At 44.0% G+C, this 21,655-nt stretch overlaps 1 protein-coding gene across 3 annotated transcripts; it reads left to right on the forward strand.

Moving 5' to 3' along the window:
• Nucleotides 1-7,496: 7,496 nt before the first annotated feature.
• On the forward strand, nt 7,497-21,046 carry zyx (zyxin). Of its 3 annotated transcripts, none has more exons than XM_030103115.1 (10): nt 7,497-7,766; nt 14,405-14,641; nt 15,849-16,108; nt 16,761-16,856; nt 17,642-18,196; nt 18,425-18,566; nt 19,185-19,354; nt 19,554-19,732; nt 19,925-20,045; nt 20,130-21,046. In XM_030103115.1, exons 2-10 carry the CDS (start codon nt 14,419-14,421, stop codon nt 20,241-20,243), a joined length of 1,860 nt encoding a protein of 619 aa, XP_029958975.1. In that variant the 5' UTR covers nt 7,497-7,766; nt 14,405-14,418; the 3' UTR covers nt 20,244-21,046. The 3 variants fall into 3 exon arrangements, with proteins under 3 accessions (XP_029958975.1, XP_029958974.1, XP_029958976.1); XM_030103114.1 differs by lacking the exon at nt 7,497-7,766 and adding an exon at nt 8,092-8,237; XM_030103116.1 differs by lacking the exon at nt 7,497-7,766 and adding an exon at nt 8,353-8,373.
• The last annotated feature ends 609 nt before the right edge of the window (nt 21,047-21,655 follow it).

Raw genomic sequence — 21,655 nt, forward strand, 5'->3', positions numbered from 1 at the left:
CTCTCTCTCTCTCTCCAGTGCAGTGTCTTAGAAGAGATCCGGTTAGTAAGTCAGTATGCCTGAGGGAGACAGATTAGGACTAAATAAAGATGTGAGGCATTATTGGAATTATAAAAACAGATGTCTGTTTTTAAACAGACTGTATCACTGTCACTAATGTCAACACTACCATCTTACCTATGCAAATAATTGTATAAGATCCAATTGAAATTGCTGCAATGTTGACATTCTAACAATTTGAGCGACATCGCCTCGTAGGATTAGATAATAAGTGTGCAAGCACTAGAAATAAGAAATATGAAAAGCACAACGTTTGGAGTGATAGTGTGTGTTGGGTCGCTACCACTAAGATCAATAGCTCAGTGCCGAGAGTGCCGGACTGCCATTGTTGAAGATATCTCTGCACTGCTGTAATATTGTTGGGCTAAAATGGGGGATTCTCTCTCTGTCTCCCTCTCCTGTGTGCGCTCAGCCTAACAATGCACTGCAGCGGTTTCCTCGTGCCTCTCCCCTCTCAGTCATCCTCCACATCCTCCCTCCCTCCCTCCCTCCCCGTCTCCCACCATCCATCCCTCCATCCCCTCCTCCAGCCCCCTCAAAAATTGCACTCCTGTACGCCGATATTAAACAATCCAGAGGAGAAAAAAAAGCAGCAGAGGGTTTTCCTTCGCAGTCAAGCTGCTGCTGAGTCTCCACCTCCTCCTCTGTCATCTCTCCGTATTGATCCGCCCCCAGTCATCTCTTTGCTTATGCTTTGCTTTCTGCATCACATCCCCCGATCTTCCCTTTATTCACTGCTTTTGTTCCCTCTCGTTTTCCCTAATTCCCTGCCACACTCGCACGTTTTTAGTAAAACATTAATGACGTCTCTCTCTCTCTTTTTTTGTGGACACTGTCTGTGAATTTCTAACCTCCCCACATCTAAATAATAAATAAAAAAAAAAACCTTCCCTCTTAATGCACCTGTCTGCATTCAGTTTGAAACCAAAAAAGGTTTCCAAACTGGTCTTTCTTACTCTTCTCATTCCCTTCTTCCCTCTGTGTCTGGTGGTCAGCTGTTCAGCTATTCAGTCTTTGATGATTACAAATTTATGTGAGCTGTTTCTGTGAGTGTTTTCCCGAAAGATGCCGGCACAGTCTGGGCAGTGAGAGGCTGTCTGTGTGTGCATGTCTGTGTGTGTTTGTGTGTGTGTGCGTGCGGTCAGTCGTGTGTGTGTCGTTGACTTTACCCACGGTCAAAAAAAAAAAAAAAAAAAAAAAAGGGAGAGAGGAAAAAGAGGAGGACAGATGGAAGGAGGAACAGAGAGAAATGGACATGGGCAGATGGGGGGAGTGATGATGGGATGGACAGCGAGTAAGAGAGGAGTCATGTGCGAGAGAGGTGTGGAGACAATACTGCGAGGAATAAAAAGCGCTCCACAAATGCAGAAGAAAAACTATTACGCTGTCGCTCACAGTTAATAAGCTAAATACATATTGGAACGCAAATAAATGGCCACGGTGATTATGCATTGTATAACATCTAATTCATGTGTGACTTTGACAGAAATGACAAATCATACATAATCCAGTCTATCTCTGCACTCTGTGTTTATATATAGAAAAGTGTTAGCTCACGCTGTTGATTTTCCACTGGCAGGGTAGATGGCTGCGGGGTTCGTCTTTACTTACATACCCAGAGCCAAGTTGTAAAGGAAATACACAACTCCCCCCAATATGTGTAACCGCAGCTAACACTCCGGCTCTATTGTTGTCAACATCACTCGCCCTCCAGCTTTCTAAACCCAGTTCCTCATTTTGAGCATCTAATTTTTTTTTTTTTTTAAAGATTCAGTCTCACGCTGATAAATTCATGGAGATTGATGTATTTTCCTGAAATCTTTAGCTCATCTAGGTGTGTCTATTTTGCTCCACCAGTCTTTTCCTTGTCAATACGATTCGTGTTCAGTTTTCTTCTCTATTGAAGGGAGGATCAGATCCGATTACTGAGATGAAAACTGTCACATACTGTAGAGCTGCAACGATTAGATGATTAGCTTTTTTTTTGCTGCAATTCGATTCACTGAAATGGGAGACTTTACTGCTTTCTCCCCTCTTACATAGTAAATTGATTTTGAACTGCAACTGCCACTAAACAAATATACATTCTATTGGGTTTAGTGAAACAGAAACAGGCTTTTTTTAAAAAAAAAGTCTTATCATTTGCAGGCCAAAGATGATTGAAATCAAACCAAACCTGAAAACCTTCCTCCTGGAAAGAGAAGGTTTTCATATGATCTCTCCTTCAAATACTCAAACCACAAAGTCTAAGTCATGAATGTAAAACTAACATTTTTCTCTAAACTTGGGAAAGACATCTGCCTATTAAACTGTGGGTCAGTTGAGACAATCGGTCATTTTGTAGTCCAAGGGTTGGTGGTTCAATTCTGCAAGACTGCTGTGCTGGCCTTGCATTGATGTGAGTATGAGAGGGGAGTTGAGACTAACAGTGCAAAGCTCCTTAAGACTGTCAAAGTGGTGAAAATCTGCTCTACAAGGGAAAGCCATTTACATTTGCTTGGGTATATTTTTGCTCACATCTGTGCCTTTTTTGCTTGTATAACACATAAAACTTGCAGACCTTTTTAAGATGCCGACAAAATACCACACAGCTACAGTAATGTCATCGAGACTGGGGATGAATTGGTGGCCATCACATATAAGTATGGGCTGGTTCAACAAATGAAAGAAATGCTTGAAAATGTTGTGTCTTACTGTTTTTGTAATCTCCTTTATAACTCTCACACATATCCGGCTGCTTGCTAACAAAGCGTGCACGATGGAAGAAAGCCGACTTGCAACACATGACACAGATTACTTCTGCCATGTTTCTGTCGACACCTCCCTTGTTTTCTTATCTGGGGTGATGATGCACTGAATGTAAATGCAGCAGCTACTGTTCAATATCACCCTGAAGAGCCACACACACATAATTCATGTAATCAGTGACTTTCATGTACCTGTCACTATCTGTCTGTCAACCCCTGGTTACCATGTAGGACAACGAGAAGCAGCTTTTATACACTCACGTTTGGGCGTTCTCAAGTTGTTTCGGGTTGATGAATGTAAATGATTTGCTTTTGAAGTCGGCGAAGGCACTTGGAGAAAGAAACTCACTCAGAGTGGATAAACTCCTCTGAAAGAGATGAGTTTTCTCCTCCCCGTTGTCTTAACTTGGTTACCGTCCATTGCTTTCGATGTATCTTTATTTGCAGCCCGTCCCCGGCTGAATCAAACTGCTGCTGGAGTGTGTTACTGTGCGGGCTAATTGGAACCACATGTAACAGTTTGAACCCGCAAGAAGTCATCAAGTTACTTAAGAAGAGGATGTGTGTGTGTTCTTCAAGGGCGAAAAAAAAGGGAGGGGGCGTTTGACAGCTGGCCAGCAGTGGATTTCACATATGCACAGGACATATGTATAAAAGGAATGCTGGAGTGTGAATAGAGGACAGAGAAAAAGATAAAGGGTGATGGAAAAATGGGAGGGAACAATTGTGTGGTTTGTTTATGAGGAGGGGGCTGAGGGCGGATGGTAGCAAGGGAGATATAAACATTTCTATCTTGAATCCTGGTGTACACATACAGTATTTTGAGGATTTTATGTCAGTGTGAGCGTGATGGTCCCTGCCTCCATGACATTTGTGCTAAAGCCCGACAGTTGCACAAGGCAGCACGGTGCGTATGAGGAGTTCCCAATCCTTCTCTATTATTTACAATTCTCTTCCCTCCTGTCCAGCAATTACCCTACATTCTCTCGCATCCCAGCCCTCCTGGTCTAGACCACTGCCATCAGTGGTGCACTGTTTACCCTTGCAGATGCTCACATGTCCAGCTTCCTCTCTTGCGTCCACTGTCCCCACCAAGTCTTTCAGTCTGTTATCACGTCAGAATTTATGGCTTTCCACCTCACCCACCCTGCTGTATTTCATCACGTCTCCGGCTGATGCTGATTTGCTTGCTGTCAGTGAGTGTAGGGGAGTCTTCTGCCCTCCAGGCATTTCAGCATCATGCAGCAGAGTTCTATGTATCAGTCTGACACCTGCTGGGGGGACTCCTATACTGCAGTCTGGAGCTGGCTTTGAGTGGAAGCCAGTTGGGCTGCAGAGTGGTTTTTCCTCTGGGTGTTGAGTGAGGAGACCATGATCAGTCACGAGTATGCAGGATCTTGTACTGCCTGGGGGACATCTGGACTCCCGACTTTGTAGATTTACATGCACTTTTATTGCAGGCACCACACTGAGGGGGTAAGACTCTCTTCATCATTTTTATACAAGCTGCGAGCCTCCAAATATGAGAGGTTTGAGCTACTTTGGTATTCATGAAATAATCAACATGTGCCCTCATGAGGCAACAACCAGATGACCCCAAAGACAGGAATGACTACTGACACTGTTCCATCCTCAATTTTTCTACAAATAATACAAATAATTTCCCTTTGGGATTAATAAAGAACATTATTCTGATGTGTTCTGACTGTTTTTTGAATGGTGCAGCTATCATGTAGACAGGGTTCATTGCAAGAGTGTTATAAATGAGTAATCTACTTTTACTTTTGATGTGTTCTGGAGTGATACTCTATCACTGGTAGGATTAGTTTTTATTACAGTATTGTTGAAAGTATAATCTTTCACTTTCTACTGTGACTGAGTTGAGATCAGCTGCCAGTTTGTCGGTTTTTCTAGTCTTAATTCAAGATGGTTGTGGACTTCAATCTATAATGAATTCCCATTAATAAACTGAGAATGAGTTTGACACACTTGACCTTTTTTCAAATGCTAATTTAGAGGAGAAAAGTTCTACTGTTGAAAAGCACCTGCTTATTATAAAACACAAAACTAGTAAAAACTAGTTTTACCAGGAACATTGGGCTCTAACATCTGTGAACGCTACTCTTTTTACAAGCCTTATATCAGTTTGAAAGTCTCCGTAGTTTATGTGACTATGGGGCTGAGCCAGGAAGTGCCTGGAAACCTGTTTGTGGATTTTTTGGTGTAGTTCAAAACTGAGGGAAAAATGAAAGACATTTGTGTGTGAGATCAGCAACTACAAGAAAAATTCATAGGGTCTCTTCTGTTTTTCAGGTTAAACTTAAAATAGTTCCTGTTGTTGCAGAAAAGGGAGACTGGTATCTAAGTGGAGCGGATATGATTACTGAAGCATTATGAGTTTGCACTGATTCATGCACAGCGGGACGGGGTGAGGGAGGAGTGGAAATGAAGATAGGAAGGGAAATAAGAGTGCCTAGGAAGATAAAATGAGAAAATGAGAAACAGGAGAGAAGAAGTGGTCCAAAAAAAAAAAAGTTGTATTACAGAAAGAAAGAGTTTAACACGGGAGGGGGAGGAACTGTTCATTCCAAGGTCTGGCTGCATTCCAGCCTGTCTGGCTCTGATTCTGACGGCCTCCTGTTTTCTCCCCCCACTTTTTTTTTTTTTTTTTTGGTCTTACCTTCAGACCGACTGGACCCGAGAGCTGCCTTCTAGCTGTCTGAGCCAAACTCCAGTCACCAAGGCACCACCCAATCACTGCAGCTGGAAAAATAGGAACCAGAGAGGGTGTACATATATCAGTGAGCTTCTCCCCTCACCAAACAGAGGAAAAGCTTGTGAAGTGGAAGAGATTTAGAATGACACACAAACAGAGGCCTCTTCTTCCACGTACGTGTCGCCCCGCCGCCTGAGAACCGGAATCCAGGATGGAGGGGGGGGGGGGGGTTCATATTATTTTGCCAGTCGCTGTGGAAAAGCTCTGAGTGGAAATTCAACACATTTTTTTGTCCCACTGGAAATGAGGAGAGACTGGAAACATTCCTTGTGGGACAATAGGCTATCACAGACCCCAGTGACCACTCCCCACAGGTCACAGACATGAATCAGGCAGCAACAGGTTACACAACAGCTGCTGCAGAGGCTCGAATGCAGCAGAAACTCCGCTGAAACTGTGGCTTTGGTTTCACAACCTGAATGAAGTGCAACTCAGCCATGTCTCAACCTGAACGTCATGAAGATATGTGGGTTAGTTGTAATCTCAAGAGAGTGCTATGAGTCACACCTTCATCTTGAGGGACCCACATCTTTACTCCCGTGAACCTGTGTGACCCTCCCTCATCACACCCTGTAGAAATACTAAAACCAAAAAACTTAAAGGAACCTCATAGCACACTCGATGTGAAATACAGTTTCTTTATATATATATTCTGCAAGGATGAGTTGCTTTTCTCTTTGGGCTGATGCTCCATCTCAGAGTGTTTGTAAAATTGGCGCCACTTTAGTTTGTAGTTTCAAACTCTCAAGTGCCAGTTTTTCACTGCATGAGATGAATTTAGCTCAATAAAGCCATATTCTGAGTAATTCTCTTGATACTTTTTTTTTTTTGACAGATTCATTTTTCTCTTTCGCCTGACCCGCTGCCATTTCTTCTTTAGCTGCTTATTTTATGAGCTTACCTTTGTGCATACTGTGGACACTATTAAACATTATTATTCTTAGATGAATAACACTTTTAATGTGCCAACCTGGTTGGGAATCACTGAGTCAGTGGATACCAGTAAATTCCACTCTAGTTCTCCCTTTTTACTGTACTTTACATTGAACTGCCCCCCCAGCAGGCCTCAAACTTGGGACATTCTTGTTGTGAGCATTTACCACTCTATCACTGGGTCACCCTGTGTTCAGTTTAACTTTATTCTCAAAACTATTTCTGCCATTACAATTTTATAGAAGCTAGGAATGCAAGCTTGAGTGCTGAGGATGTAGACGGTCTGGTAACCGTTCTGGCTCAGAGTATGTCGTCACTGTACCTGAAAGTGTGATAAGACTTGTAGGCGTGGGCAGCGTGAGTCGCCATGGGTGTGAAGTCCATGTGGGTGAGTCAAAAAAGTGATTATGTCATGCAAGAGGCACATCCTCATAATGAGGATGTAGAATCATGTGTGCACAGGGAAGCAGTCTAAGCATGTTGGCCGCTGTGGTGCAAAACATATAATAATCTAGCTGCAGACTCTTTTTCATAATCAAATCCTGAGAGGCGCTTGTTCAGGCAAGTGGCAGATAGACATGAAAAGAGCTCCAAAGAGCAGGCAGAACGCATTCTCCACGGCGTACTCTCTTCAGCCACTGTACTTCCTCAGGCTTGAGCCCTACACCGCTTCCAGTGCCTGCATCTAATCAAGCCTTTAGCCCCATTATCCCTCCCTCCCTCCCTCCTTCTCCCTCATTCCCTCCGTCTGACCTTACAAGGAGAGGCAACAGGGTTGATGTCATTGAATGAAGAATGCTGCAAGAATTCAGAGAGAAAGGAGAGCAGGCAGGAGGCAGGAGGAGGGATCTGACTGGACACTTTATGAACCCACAGAGAGAGAGAGAGAGAGAGAGAGAGAGAGAGAGAGAGAGAGAGAGAGAGAGAGAGAGAGAGAGAGAGAGAGAGAGAGAGAGAGAGAGAGAGAGAGAGAGAGAGAGAGAGAGGTGCTGTTTACACAGTCATACACAAGTCCTCCTGAGCCAAAATCAAACGAGAAAGAACTTGTTAGGAAGGATGGTGTCATTCCTTTTCCAGACTGTACAGCAGCAGCACAGGGGGAGGGTCTACTAGCTGGAAAGGGGAAGAGAGTAACAGAAGTTGCCATCGCTGACTAACTTTACACAGCTTGAACCAAGAGGAAGAAGAACAAAAGAAACCTGGGGAAGTAAAAAACAGGGAGATCCACTCCGAAAGCTGCACTGAACAGGGTGAGTACCTGAGTAATCTGTTGTAAGCTCTTGATCACAGGGTGGCTGCATGCCTTTCTGGTTTTTATGAAGGGGGTAGACTGCTACAGGTTACCTAATAAGGTAAAAGTCTCCGCTTAGAGAAAAGTCGTGAAATTGTAAATGTTGCGGTTACTCTGTGAGAGGAATGTGGCAACAAAAAAAAAGTGCGGCTCTGTCACATGCTAGCGACTGGAATAAAGCAGGACTCCAGCGGAGGAGTATACCTCGTAAAGTGGGTGGTGTTCCCGGTCGGCTCGCCTCTCCGCGCCGCGCCGCGCCGCTCCGCCAGCTGATGGGCAGCAGCGATAAGGCATGGCAATGCGGAAGGAGCCGGCCGGGGCTAGGCGGCTAGCGACGCGGCCGTGAGCATTCCGGCGCTCCGCAGAGCAGCACGCTTGTTTAAGTTGATGACAGCCGCGAGGGGAGAAACGAGCTGCCTTTCCATATGAGGTAAGACGAGAAAACTGGGCGGTGTTGGCCCATTTCACCGCTGCGGTGTGTGTAGTGTGTGAGTGAGTGGACGAGGTGTCCGAGCGGAGCTAGCGCGGCTGGAGCTAAAGAGCCTGGCGGAGGTGTGCGACTGTAGGTGAGTGGCAGCTGTCATTCATATGCTTCTTCTCCTTTTTTTTTTTTAAATACTTGAACACAGAAACAGATAGAACCTAGTGTGCTGCTCCAGCTCTATCATCACTGCATCCCAATACGATGCGTGAATGAACGGCGTTTTAGCTAGCCAGCTTTAGCCTAAATCCTTCATCTGCATCTCTCCCGTCTGCATTGTTTGTGACCCACTGCTGCAAGCTGTCACGGGGAAGGTCGATAACGTGCCAAACATGTGTGATGAAAAGATCGCAGCGGGTAGAGCAGCAATCCACAATATAGAGAAGTTACAGATCATATCAGGTTGCTTGTGCCCACAGTGAGGAGGCCTGGCCTGACAGGGTGGCTCTGCAGGCTGCTGCAACACAGACCTCTGTTGACGCCTCAAAAAAAATTAAATGAGTGGAACTACATGTTGTTGAGAACATGATGGACTGGGGTGAACTGCTTCACCCCACATTCATTGAGATCCACTTCAGTGCAACAACCCTTCAACCCTAAACTGGATTAAATGTTTTAGAACATAGTAGTTGTTTTGTTTTGTTTTTTTCAGTATGTTGTCACCTCTAGAAAAAGAAAATCACACTATCGCAGCAACCGTATAACAACCAGGAGTAAAGAAACAAGTACTGTGTTCATATGAACGTATTTATGAGGTGAATGGAGTGTGTTCAGCTGATTGTCTCATGTGCCAAAAATAAAGAGGAATATGGGCCACCAAAGTGTTTCAGCAGAGTGAGTGGTTCTAAATTTGAGATATCAAGAGCAGATCATGTGCAGTAATCTCATGTGTGAGACGGGATTACAGAAACAGCTTAGAGGTGGGCATAAGATGATATTGCCTTTTTTTCCCAGATGTTTGGAGTAGGGCAAATTTATATATGGTATGTAGCAGCATTGTTGAATGAGTATAGAATTTATTGATGAAATCCAAAGCTCCAACGAAAACTTGCTTACTGGAAGACCCTCATTCAAGCTGGAGAGTCTCCTTTCAAGAAAGAGCCTAGTTCTGGTGTTTTGGATCATCTTAGTGTCTTGTAGTGTCCGTCATGTGTGAGAACATCCATCTATGTTTTGGGATCATCAGTGAGTCTCAAGACAAGGCCACCGTAAGCAGGCTGTGTTTAAGAATAGTTCATAATGAAAAGGTTCAGTCTGAGGCTAGCATGATGCCATGTTTGAAGAAGCTGGGTTTGTTGGCACTTTATTCTCAATGAATTGTTGAAGGAAACATATCTGTGAATAAAGAATGGATGGACATATTGCATATACAAATAGGGTGTGGGGAAATGCTTGATACATTGCAGTGTTTTTTCTGACTGTCTGGAAAATAGTTGATCTAGATCACATAGCATGTCCGTTCAAGCAGACAGGCTTGTTGGAGTGGAAGTTTGACCCAGAGTCCAGCCGCTCATGTTATTGCCAGTTTTGAAATGTTGCCCGTTCAGATATTCCTTCATCTGCAGTCTGAGATGGAGCCCGACACTGGTGTGCCATGCATGACCAGTGACCTGTGAGATTGGATTCGAACGCATTATTTGTCTCTGCATTAGTGACCCCTGGCCTAGACACGCTTTCCCTGAAACTGGGTGCGCTATTAACATCAGAACAATGGACAGTTTCAACAACATACCAGTCACTGACACAGTGACTAACCAGACAGGAGGAAACACTGCGAGACATCGACATTACTTAAACATTCACCTTACCGTGTTTTATCTCTGGTAGGCCACAGAAAAGATTCAGCATCATTTCACACCCAAAAACACAATCATATTGAATAACTGCCTGGAGAAAGTTGCAGATGCACTTAGTCATTGTCCATTTTTAACCATTCTTGAGCCACAAAATAAAAATAAATGCAGGTGTGTCACGGACAACCTGAAACATGTTGATAAATGCTCCCATGATGACCTTCAAACTGCTGTAATGCAGCATTTAAGCCAAATTTAGTTCTGTTCACAAAGCACTGAACTGCTGCAGACGTAATGCTTTACTCATAAAAGAGATAACACTATTTTTATAACAGCAGCTGTATTTGCCTTTGGATGAGACAGTATGTTTAACTCACGTCAGCAAGACAATATAAAGACAGTAGGTAACATTTGATATGCAACACATTTTTCACTGATGATTGTCAGGACGTTTGATGTCAAATGTGTGCCTTGTTTTCATCTTGAAGTCTCCTCGTTACTACCATGTTGATGAGTGCAAGAGGCCTGCTGGTTTTTATATTCCTTTATAAGGTAGTTAAGCTGATTACATCCACCATCTTCCATCACAGATGGAAAGCAGAGATGAAGAAGTCCAGCCTCCGGTGATTTCATTCATTTCGATTGGTGGGTGAGAAGTGAACAAAAGGCGGAACTAGGAACAAAACTATAAACATGTCTCTCAACATCAATACTCGTCTGTTACACAGTAACAACAAGCCAGAACGTAAAAGTAGTGTAATCAGTGTATTACCAGTCTTACAAAATGAGGTGGGTTACAAAGTTCTTAAGAGAAAGACGATGATTAGAGGGAAGGAGAAGAAACCAAAAAGATGATGTCATTGAGAGGTTGTGCCAAAAATGTTCCTCAGCTGAGGGTCCCTCTCATCTCAGGGATCAGGGATCAGGTTTCAGGTTTCCAGAAAGATTTTCTGGAGGATGTCTATGGCTGAGTGTGTATCAAACCCCCGAGGACTGTATCAAGTACAGACCGAAACCTGACCATAAACTATTATTACTAGTAAATAATTAAAGACGGCTGTTGCATATTGTTTTCCTGAAACACAGTAGCTGCCACTTCAAATGAAAAAGACTAAATCACAGTCAATACAAGCGCTCCCTTTACAAAGCTACAATAGACTCAAGTGTTGCGTTTGGAGTACTCTGCTGATACTCCGACATTAAAACCTCGTTTAAAGTTGAGCGCTTTATCTTGGTTGTAACCAGTCCACTTCATTGAACGTGAAGTAGGTCTTGATGCATTAATAAGTGGATCGCTATTTCCCAGAGGACCGAACACCTGTCCTCTCTCTTTGTTAGGTATTTAATCTCCCTATTGCTTCAAGTATCGGTACTTGTTGTGAGCCTGCACCAAAAAAGTACAACAGCTCTGTCTGTCAGAGAGTCTTTGTCGGTGCTGATCGATTCACTCTGTAATTTTCTGAATGATCTAAATGGGAGAAGTTTATGTAACACACAAAGGACAATAACTTTGGAGAAAAGTTTTTTGTCATCCACGAACAGTATTAGTTTAAAGTAGTTGCGTCTGGATTCATGTTGTTTTTGGACATATCATGGTCACATTTCATGTGGTCTGACGTTTTTTTATGAGACACTATTCAATACATAATCATATATGGGCAAAACTCGCTTCGTTAAACGTTGCGTTGTAGGAAGTTGAGCTCATAAAAACAGAAGCAGTTCTGATCATCAGATACTTTCAGGAGGTGAAAGCGTTTTCACATCTTGTCAGAACTTGAAGAGCTGCTGGTGCGTCTCAACAAAGTGGAACCAGGATCAAATTCTTGATGTTTTTGAGAAGACTTGTCAGAGCTCATCTATTCCTGCAAGAAATGCTTTCCAGTTGAAGATCTGTATTTCTTTTTTTTAATCTGAAAAAATATCCAATCGTATACATCTGTAATAGTAATAGGATTTATTTTCATGGGGAATAAGTAAGTGTCATACTGTATTAGTTATTTGCACAATCGTTGATTTTCTGGAAAACTATTTTCAGTGTTCTTTCTGAATCACTTCCTGTTTCTGTGTAAAAACATGACGACATTATTACATTTTGTTCATCAACTTTCTGCGATCAAATATGAAAACGGCATCACTTAAATCACAGTTTCAGCTTTTTTCTTGAGCATTCAGTTTACTGACAGCATCAGTACAGCCCCCCCAAAAAAACAATAAATAATGTATAAATATAATTTTTGAATAAATCATAAGAGACCCAGTTTTGTGTTGTTTTTAGAGACTACTTTTATGGGAAACCTGCATTTTTAGTGCTTAAAGTAGCAACAGGCAATGTGCTTTTTTAAATTGACATCATAGTTTTGGCAGTTTGTGTGTTTTACTTGGTTGTTTTTACCAAGATCTCTAACCTGTGTTGTGTTTACTGGTCAGTTTGCCATTTCCTGGTGGGACTGAACACAGATGAGTCGCTGGACGGATGAGCACAGCGGGTTCAGTGGTCATTGTCTAAAGAACAATGTGACATATTTTGCTTTTGTTAGACTATTTTATTAAGTTTTAAATTGCAAATACTTGATAAAAATAAAAATATGGAAAGGCAAGCCAGTCTTTCCCTAGGTGCTGACTGACTTTTTTTTTATTATTATTGATCATCAATTATTTATCATGGAGGATATCGAGGATCTCAAAATACAGTATTTAATGGGATGAAATTATAGGAGTTCAGTCCTAAAAACCAGACTCAAAAAAATTGTTAATTCCTAATCTTCCTTAAAATATATTAAGTAGCATCGCTGTCCCCCTGGTGACACATCAGATTGAGGCTTTATCCTGCGAGCACAGGGGATCTGGCATGAAAACGACACAGTGCAAGTAAGATAATGGAGCCAGATGGATGCATGTATAGGTAGCACCGATTAGACACAGTGGTTCTCAACTGTTTTTGTTGTTGTTGTTGTTGTTTTTTTGGAGACCTCAAAGTGGGTCACTGACCCACTTTGAGGGGGTTGTCTGCTTTATTTCTGTACTAACACACCGTAACATAAGGTGATGATAATGACCACCATCATTTAAGAGCCACATCCAATATTTTGAAACCGTATCTGAGTGGAGACCAATTTTAGTTCACAGTTTTGTGAATCACAACTGTCTTAAGGAGTATTTCTAGTATTAAAAGGGTTCGGAGTAGAAAGAAGCAAGCAGTGTGTATACAGACATGTTCTTTATTGTGTGTATTGGAGAAGGGGATGTAATTTGTGGTAACCATGAGAACAACCATGCTTGTGACCAAATGTTATGTTTGGGGTCACGGTGTTCGGGAAATGTCCTCGCACTTTTAGTAGGAATCTCGGTCGAGGCACTGGAAGCAACATCAACATTTGTTTTACCACCAGCATGTGTGAAGTAAATATTTGAGCTCGGCCTCTTCTTGACGCACATCACACAAAAATGTTATCTTGCTCGCTATCGTCTCTGGTGCAGAGAGGGCTCTTTCCTGCGACTTGTGGCACTGCTGCATTTCAAGCAGCAGCGTGTTGCATATTATAGATCGTCTCTGCTTGGTCAGCGTCGTATTCTTGGCCTCAGGACACTTTTTTTTTTTCTCTTTTCACTTTTGACTGCCAGTTTGTCTAGTTTTTGTCGAGAGCTCCTGGGTGGTTTTTCTCTGCCAGTTCACCAACACCATAAGTAGTTCAAGGTTCATCTTCAATCATAAAAACTTGTTTTTTATGAGTCGTAAAAACACATTATAGATCAACATCTCCAAATTGTAAAGTAAAGTTCAATAAAAGAATGGTAGTGTCTGGTCATTATTGCCAAACAGTGAATAAACACCTTAATAACAAAGGGAAGAGTTGTACATTTATCAAGGACATACAAATATTCTTGTTTGAGTTGCTTCTCTGGGTGTTTCACCAGTTTTTTTTATTCTTATAGTTGTGAACAGCTCATCCGTTTTCATTTTCAATGTAATTATAGATAAGGATTGTATAGATAAGGATCACTGTCTTTTTGTGTGTGAGTGTGTGTGTGTGTGTGTGCAGGCACTGAAGCTAAATCTGGTTACAATTAGTGTTTAGTTTGCAGTTGTATTGGGCCGAATGTTTTGCCGATGTGTCATCAGCCTCGACTCCCCGGCAGAAAGCTGGATCTTCATGCGCTGCCAAAGAATCTGAGGCCCTTTGAATGGAGTCAGCTGATGATTGTTGTGTCTCCGTCAGGTGGGCTGTGAGAGGAGGAGCCGTGACGCTCGGGACTGTGCCGCAACTTGTTTTCATACCTTCGCATCCTCGTATGGTCACACGCCGCTCTTGGTCTCATCCTCAGATAAAACACACAAGATGGAGGACTCCAGTAGCAGCAAGCCATTCATGGTGACGTCGTCCCTGAACTTCAAAGTCACCACCCCGTCCTTCTACAACCAGCCAAAGAAGTTCGCCTCGGTGGCACCGCCGCGGCCCAAAAGCCAGACGCCCCCCTCGGCTCCGTCGCCCACACCAATCGGCACCGGCATCATTGGCCGAGTGGGAGACCTGCCTCCCCCACCCCCTTCGCTCTGTGATGGTATTTGCATTATTTACGCTATTTTCAGAGCCATTTTTTTGTGTTTGAAGTTATGTTCGCCTAGAGAGCAGCACTCCTCAGTCCCGCTCCCTGCTGCTTCCCATGCGAGAGCATGCAGAGCTTCACAGCTGAGTCTATCATGCCATGTCAGTTGTGATGTTTTAATGAGTCGTTCCCCCCACACATTACATTGCTTCACTCTAATTCCTGTCTTTTAGATAATTTCACAGTCTCTTTTAAATTTGTGCACAGTGCAGTCCAAATTAAAAGCAGCCTGTGGAGTTTCTGACCATTAGAAGTAATGTGTGCTTGAAGAAGCTCGTAGACGATTCGCATTCCTCCCTTTGGTTTCACGTGATTCTGATTCTTTGTGGTTTTATTCTCGGGAGTGAAGTCGTTCATCTGTAAAACCCGTTACAAAAAAACAAAAACAAAACACTCAGGGTAGATGCAGATCCAGAACTTTTGAAAATGAAGGCAGTGCAAACAGAAATGGTCTTACTCCACAAGGATGCAATCAGTGTTTTTGATTAGAAACACCTCATGTAAACACGACTTTTGTTTGTTTACAAGAAAATTCCACAGGGCACTTAGAATTCTGAAATCAGGCTCTGGATACCGGCACGAGAGGCTGGCTGCAGGCTGTAATTTGTGAACTCAGAAGAAAATCACAAGATCAAACAAATACACTTTATTGCCGAAGGTATTCGCTCAGCTATCCAAATCGTACAACTCAGGTTTTCCAATCACTTCCATGGGAAGCAGACTGTTTCTACAAACATTTGTCGCTCTCGGCTCAGTGAATTCCAGTGTGGCACAGCGATACGATGCCACCTGTGCAACAAGTCCAGCCGGAAAATTTCCTCACCACTAAATAAATCTTCCACATCCCACTGTCAGGAGGAATATAACAAAGTGGGATCGACTGGGAACAAGAGCAACTCGGCCATTCAGTGGTAGGCCACAAAAATAGTGCAAAGTGTGCAGAAGGTGGCAGAGACAGTGACTACAGACCTCTAGAGCTTCATAGAGGGATTCTGAATCTTGAACCAATTGCATCTTTCCAACACATTAATTCTTTGATTTCCAGTGTTTTTTGTTTTAACTACAGTGCAGTATTGAAGTGTTTAGATACTCAAATCACTCAGAAATGAAGGCGCTATGTGTCACAGCTTCTAACCAATCATCCCTCCTCGTTTATCGTCAGACTTCCCACCCCCTCCTCCTCCCCCACTGGACGACGACTTGCCAGCACCTCCCCTCGATTGCCAGATCACCCCACCCGCCTCCGATGCCCCCCCTCCCGCCTTCCCCGCCCCACCTCCCGTGGCAGACGACCTGCCCCTTCCAGCTCCCCCCGAGGAGAGTGCCTGCGCGCCCACCTGTGCCTCCCCGCCTCCCCCTCCGCCGCCTCCACCCATGCCCGCCTCAGGCACCAGTGTCCCCAGTGCTGCAGGGACCCCCCAGGTGAGTCACGACAGCGTTTACCGTCCGCATGCTTCTCCCTGCTGCTCGCTGCACGTTGCTCGTCGGGACACTGGAGCACATCGTTGTGATAGCAGGATGCGGAGCGTAGCAGGAAATCCAATCCTGACTTTTTACTCTGTGTCCTCGTCCTGTTCAGTCTCGGTAAATCACTCATTCTCATACCTCCAACTGGGTCATTGCCCGGTCGTGCTACTGGAAGAGTTTTAAGGCATGGAATTTGGTTTGTGAAGAGATGAAGGATGCATGGAATTAGATTAGAGTAAGCGTTAAGTCATTTAAAATAATAATCCGAGCTTCAAAGTACAGATATGCATTATCTCTCTGCAAACAGCCAACAGCAGAATAGAAAATTAAGTAATTTAGTTTGTAGTATTCTTTTTCATCAGTCCAGGCTGGTAACAATGAAATATTTGTTTCTTCATTACCACATGAATTAAATTAACATATTTTATTTCTTTGTTATTTCTGTTTCTGAGTCATAAATCCTCCAAGAAGCTCATCCTTAAAAGCGTTAAAGACGTTTCACATTTCATTCTGCAGTTGAATATTGTTTTGTGTCTGGAGCCTTCTGCGCCGTCGTAAGGAAATGCCCCGTTTGTCAATGCGTGTCCCTTCTATCTCCCCCTGCCAGAGGCTGATGGAGAAGCAGACCAGCTTCGATAAGCAGCTCGACTCTCTGACCGACTTGTTGTCTGAGATGGAAACAAGGGGACCTTTCAACCCCAAGGTACAGACCGCTGAGAGCCGCGTTCCTGGCAGTAGAAATGAACCCCACGTCGGCTTCATCGCTCCAGAAGAGATGAGAGGGAAAAGGACAGCAGGAGCTGACTCACAGGAGGCGCACTGTGGAGAGAGAATGAGTCAGACGGGGAGGGGAAAAAAAAAATGAACCAAAGCAAGGTGCAGTCAGTGGAAATAGTTGGGAGGCATGCCAAGCTAGTTTCATTAGTTCTCTCTGCTCATCTGTTTAGGGAGAAAGACAAGCGAACTGTTCACGCAGTACACCAGACTGAGTAATGAACGAAAAGCAAGAAAGCTGGCCGTTCACGCTGGGAGGATTTACAGAGAGGGAGAGCGATGCACACGGGATCGGAGAATGTGATGAGGCCTGAGCGCGCTGCCAGGGACGCAGTGAGAGCGCCATAAATGGAGAGTGTTTTATCCAACTGGAAGGTTCTAGATCAGCGCAGAATAATGTTGGCTGAAAAACCACAAAATAAATGTCACGAAGACGGAGCACTTCTGATAGGGTCAAACTTTAGAGCTTTTCCAGTGTTTACTTTAATCAAAGTCCCTCAATCAAGATAATAGAAGTATCTACTCTCAACGTTTCAACTCACAGTGCTTTTTATACTGGATGGCCACAACTCTGCTCTGGTGAATTACAGCTTGTTGTAAATAAGAGAAAAAAAGTTTTTTTGTGTAAAATAATCCGACTGCAAATTAGGCTGTTGCCTGTGTGCCCTTACAAGTTAATACAGTCTGAGTGAAGATTTTTCTTTTCCTGCTCAGATGCCGAGCCAGTATTCCTCAGCACCAGCACCCAAGCCCTCCGCTCCCCCCCCGACCGCTCCCAAGCCCGCCCTCTCTTTTCTGCCGCCGCCTGAGATGGGAGACCGTCCGCCTCCCGCGCCCTGGGCAGAGGAACTGAAAGCCAGAACCAGCCGGCAAGCCAACCACAGCGCCGCGCCAAACTCAGCCACGAAGGGCCCGGCCGTGGCGCCAAAGACCGCTTTCGGAGGGAGGCCGGCCATGTCGTCGGCCTCCCTGGCGCAAAAACTCAACCAGAACCTGAACCAGGCACCGACGCTAGTCAGCAGCGGACCGAAACCTTCCCTGCCCAGCTCCTTCCCCCCGCCCCCCGCCGCTCCGCCCGCACCCCCGACTTCAGTGAATAGCACGGCCGCCGCCCCAGCAGCCAATCACGTGAAGAGCTCTCCCTTTGCCGGTCAGGTGAACGCAAACCAAACCCCTCCTGCTGCTGTGCCTCCCCCTCAAACCAAGACGATGGCTTCTTCTCCACCCTCCTCCTTCACCCAGCCAATGAAAACCACCCCCGCATCAACGGTAGGTTCCCGCTCTGCGCTCAGAAGGCGCAGGAAGTACAAATAATTTAGTTTTATAGAAGGGAGCTGTGGACATACTGAGTGTTTTTAAAAGTTATATTGTTCAATCATACATGACAAAACGCTTTAAAAGGCATCTGGTACCAAACTGTAAATAATGTATGGATATACGAACTAATGGCTTCGTGTGTGTGTGTTTGTGTTTGTGTGTGTGTGTGTCCGTCCCCAGCCTTCACCCCCCGGTCCAGTTTCGATCCCCGGTGGAGGCGTTCCTCTGAACATGAGGGAGGTGGAGGAGCTGGAGAGAATGACCAAGGACTTTATTAAAGACATGGACACACACGCGCCGGTCATCACCTCCCCTCCCACAGGTGCACACACACACACACACACACACACACACACTCATCATGTTTCATCTTCCTGAACAGCCGCGTTAACTTCCTTCGATGCACTGATTACAAAATCATTTAACATAGCGCCTGCCCTACGTGATGAGCTTTAATAATGTAGACGAACGACAGTCTTTGTTGCTAATTGCAGTCATTAAGTAGCTGCTGGTTTAAACGTCCTCCAAAAAATTAGAGAAAATCATGGATTATGTTAGTAAGCATTCACAAAAGTAATATTTGATTTTATTGAAGGCCACATTGCTGGAGGACCAGGGTCTTGCTGTTCCTTAGAAAATGGATTATTTTAGTTCACATTTGAATACCACACTTTGGAAACGTATTCATCTAGCTGAATAGTTGACATGGAAACCATTGGTTATAAAAAAAAAAATAAATCTGTAATTTATTCCTCTTTTCAACAAATGTAGAAGACTAATGGGGAATGGAACAGTTTGTACAAACCAATTTTTTAAGAACCCCAAGTATCTTTGTCATAACATAGACTGCATTAACACAAGCGGCACGCAGTAAAAAAGATGGATGTGTTAATTTATACAAGGGTTTTTTTTTTTCTTTTTTTTTCCTGTCTTGCCTCAGAAATGTGTGGGAAGTGTGGCGAGGCTCTCTCCCGGACTCAGCCAGCTGTGCGAGCCATGGACAAACTCTTCCACTCCAGCTGCTTCTGTTGCATGAGCTGTCATCGCCCCCTGCAGGGCATGCAGTTCTATGACAGGGACGGCTCGCCGCAGTGCGAGGACTGCTACATGGTGAGGAAACGCCAGCGTCACGTTTTGAGCTCAGACACAGTCTCGTTCGGTACTACTAGAAGAATTTAAGGTTAAGATCATCTGAAGAAGCATTTAATGTATATTTGATGTGTTGAAAGAAATTACTTTGCACAAAACAAATGTATCATAATTTCCAAACTTCGCCTCCATGTTACTGACAAGTCGTCCTCGTCCTCAGAGCTCCCTGGCCGTGTGTTCCCGATGCGGGGAGAGGATCACAGACCGTGTGCTGAAGGCAGTGGGACAGTGTTTCCACGCCCACTGTTTCCGCTGCAGCACCTGCTCCTGCGTACTTGAGGGCGCTCCCTTCATCACTGATGACAATAACAACCCCTACTGTGTCCAGGATTACCACAGGTGGCTATACGGTTGAATTTTACAGCAATACAGCAGAGTACTCTCACTTCCACCTACAAATAGTTTGTCAACACAATGAATTGGTTAACCTTCATGCATAGCTTCAGTCTTACCTTGCCCGATTGTATATGTGTCATAAATTCAGTCGCTTCAATCGCAATTAATGGCTTCTGTTCATGTAACCCTTTGCAGGCGTTTTTCCCCTCTTTGCGTGAGCTGCAATGAGCCCATCATTCCAGCTCCAGGAAGCGAGGAGACGGTCAGAGTGGTCGCTCTGGACAAGAACTTTCACCTCAAGTGTTACCGCTGTGAGGTAAGACATTGGCTTAAATTCAGATCGCATTCCAAACTGAAAGTCAGAAAACTCGCTAAAGAAATGCACGCTGTCACTCTGCAGGACTGCGCCCGCCCTCTCTCCATAGAAGCGGATGAAGACGGCTGTTATCCACTGGATGGTAGGATCCTGTGTATGAAGTGCCACACCCAGCGGGCCAAGCAAGCTGCCCAGTGATTGGCTTTCGCAGCTGCACTCAGTTTAACTATGAACCAAATCCAAAAGCACAGGATTCATTCAGCTGCCTTTTTGCCTTTTGCAACAGGGCTTTATTCAGTCTATGTGCGCAGATGTGTGCGTTTGTGTGTATGAATGGTGTGAAAAGGTTGGCACGCATGCAGATACAGTGTAGTATTCCCTTTATCTTTGTTCACTTTGCTCGGTGCAGAGGTAATGTACTGCACTGAAACGATCTCCTCTCGTCTATGATTCCAGATCTCTAACCCTCCTCGTAGCCCCCTCTGTGTACTGCAGCAAATGTTCTGTGCCAATTCTATGTTTACGCAAAAATTTCCAGCATAACTTGCACAAAGAAAAGTTGGGTTTTAAAAAGCAGCCTGATAAATATAAAGTTGCCTTTTTCTATCACTCAGAAAAACGTTGTTAGTAGCACCCAGAACTGAGCTCGAGCCTCTAGAAGACTTTAACGGACCGGTCTTCTTCCCTGTGAGTGCCATAACGATGGAGTTGTTCCTGGGGGAGTTTAGGGACCAAGAAAACTCCAACATGTTCGTTGTAGGATTTTACCACTGTGGCTGGCTGGTGGTTGAGGATATCTTTCACACTTTGGCAGTAACGGTGCCAGCAAGCATGGCCAGTGATGCTTTTCCTGCCTCTAAAGTGCTTTATATCAGCCAGTCTACTCCGATAGCATTTTGAAGTCAGCTAGGGCTGCGGCGCAACAGCATAAAGATCAAAACAGTGAATGTTGCTCTTAGTTTTTGTGATGTGAATTTGACAATTTCCAGGCATGCTTTAAAAAAAAAAACAAAATGTCTCGTAGCTCTCTCTATTTGGTCAAACTGTGTAAAGATTAGAACAAAAAACAAACTTTGTTTTTTCTTTTCTTTTCGGAGAAATAGCTTAAAGCTGATTCACTTGTGTTCAGTATTTTTAGACGCATGCTTTTTGGATGCAGAATGAACAACAGACAAGAAGCACATATTTGCCAAGCACAGATTCCACTGCTGGGATCTCACGATTTAAAAAAGTGTTTGGTAACTATCGTCAGCTGCATGGCTGAAAGCAGGACCTGTTCTGTAAGTGTTGCACAGTTCCATAGTGAAGTGAAATCTCATTTTAGTGCCACTGTGACTTTAAAGTCCCTGCACATGATGAACTCCTTTTCCCACCAACCACAAACATAATCGTTTTCAGTGGGCATCTATCAGAATCTCTTATTTTTAGGTAATTTATGGACCTTTTCGACTTTTTTTTTTTTTTTAAGGTTTTCATGTGTACCAGAACAAACTGTAGCAGCATTTTGAGGTAGCAGATATTAAAAGAAAGAGACCAAATTGTTGGAAAAATTATGCAAGATTAGGATTGATGGAACAATTACATGAGATTTAATGTTTTGACATTTTCTT

This window comes from Salarias fasciatus, chromosome 11 (assembly GCF_902148845.1).
Source record: "Salarias fasciatus chromosome 11, fSalaFa1.1, whole genome shotgun sequence".
NCBI lineage: Eukaryota > Metazoa > Chordata > Actinopteri > Blenniiformes > Blenniidae > Salarias > Salarias fasciatus.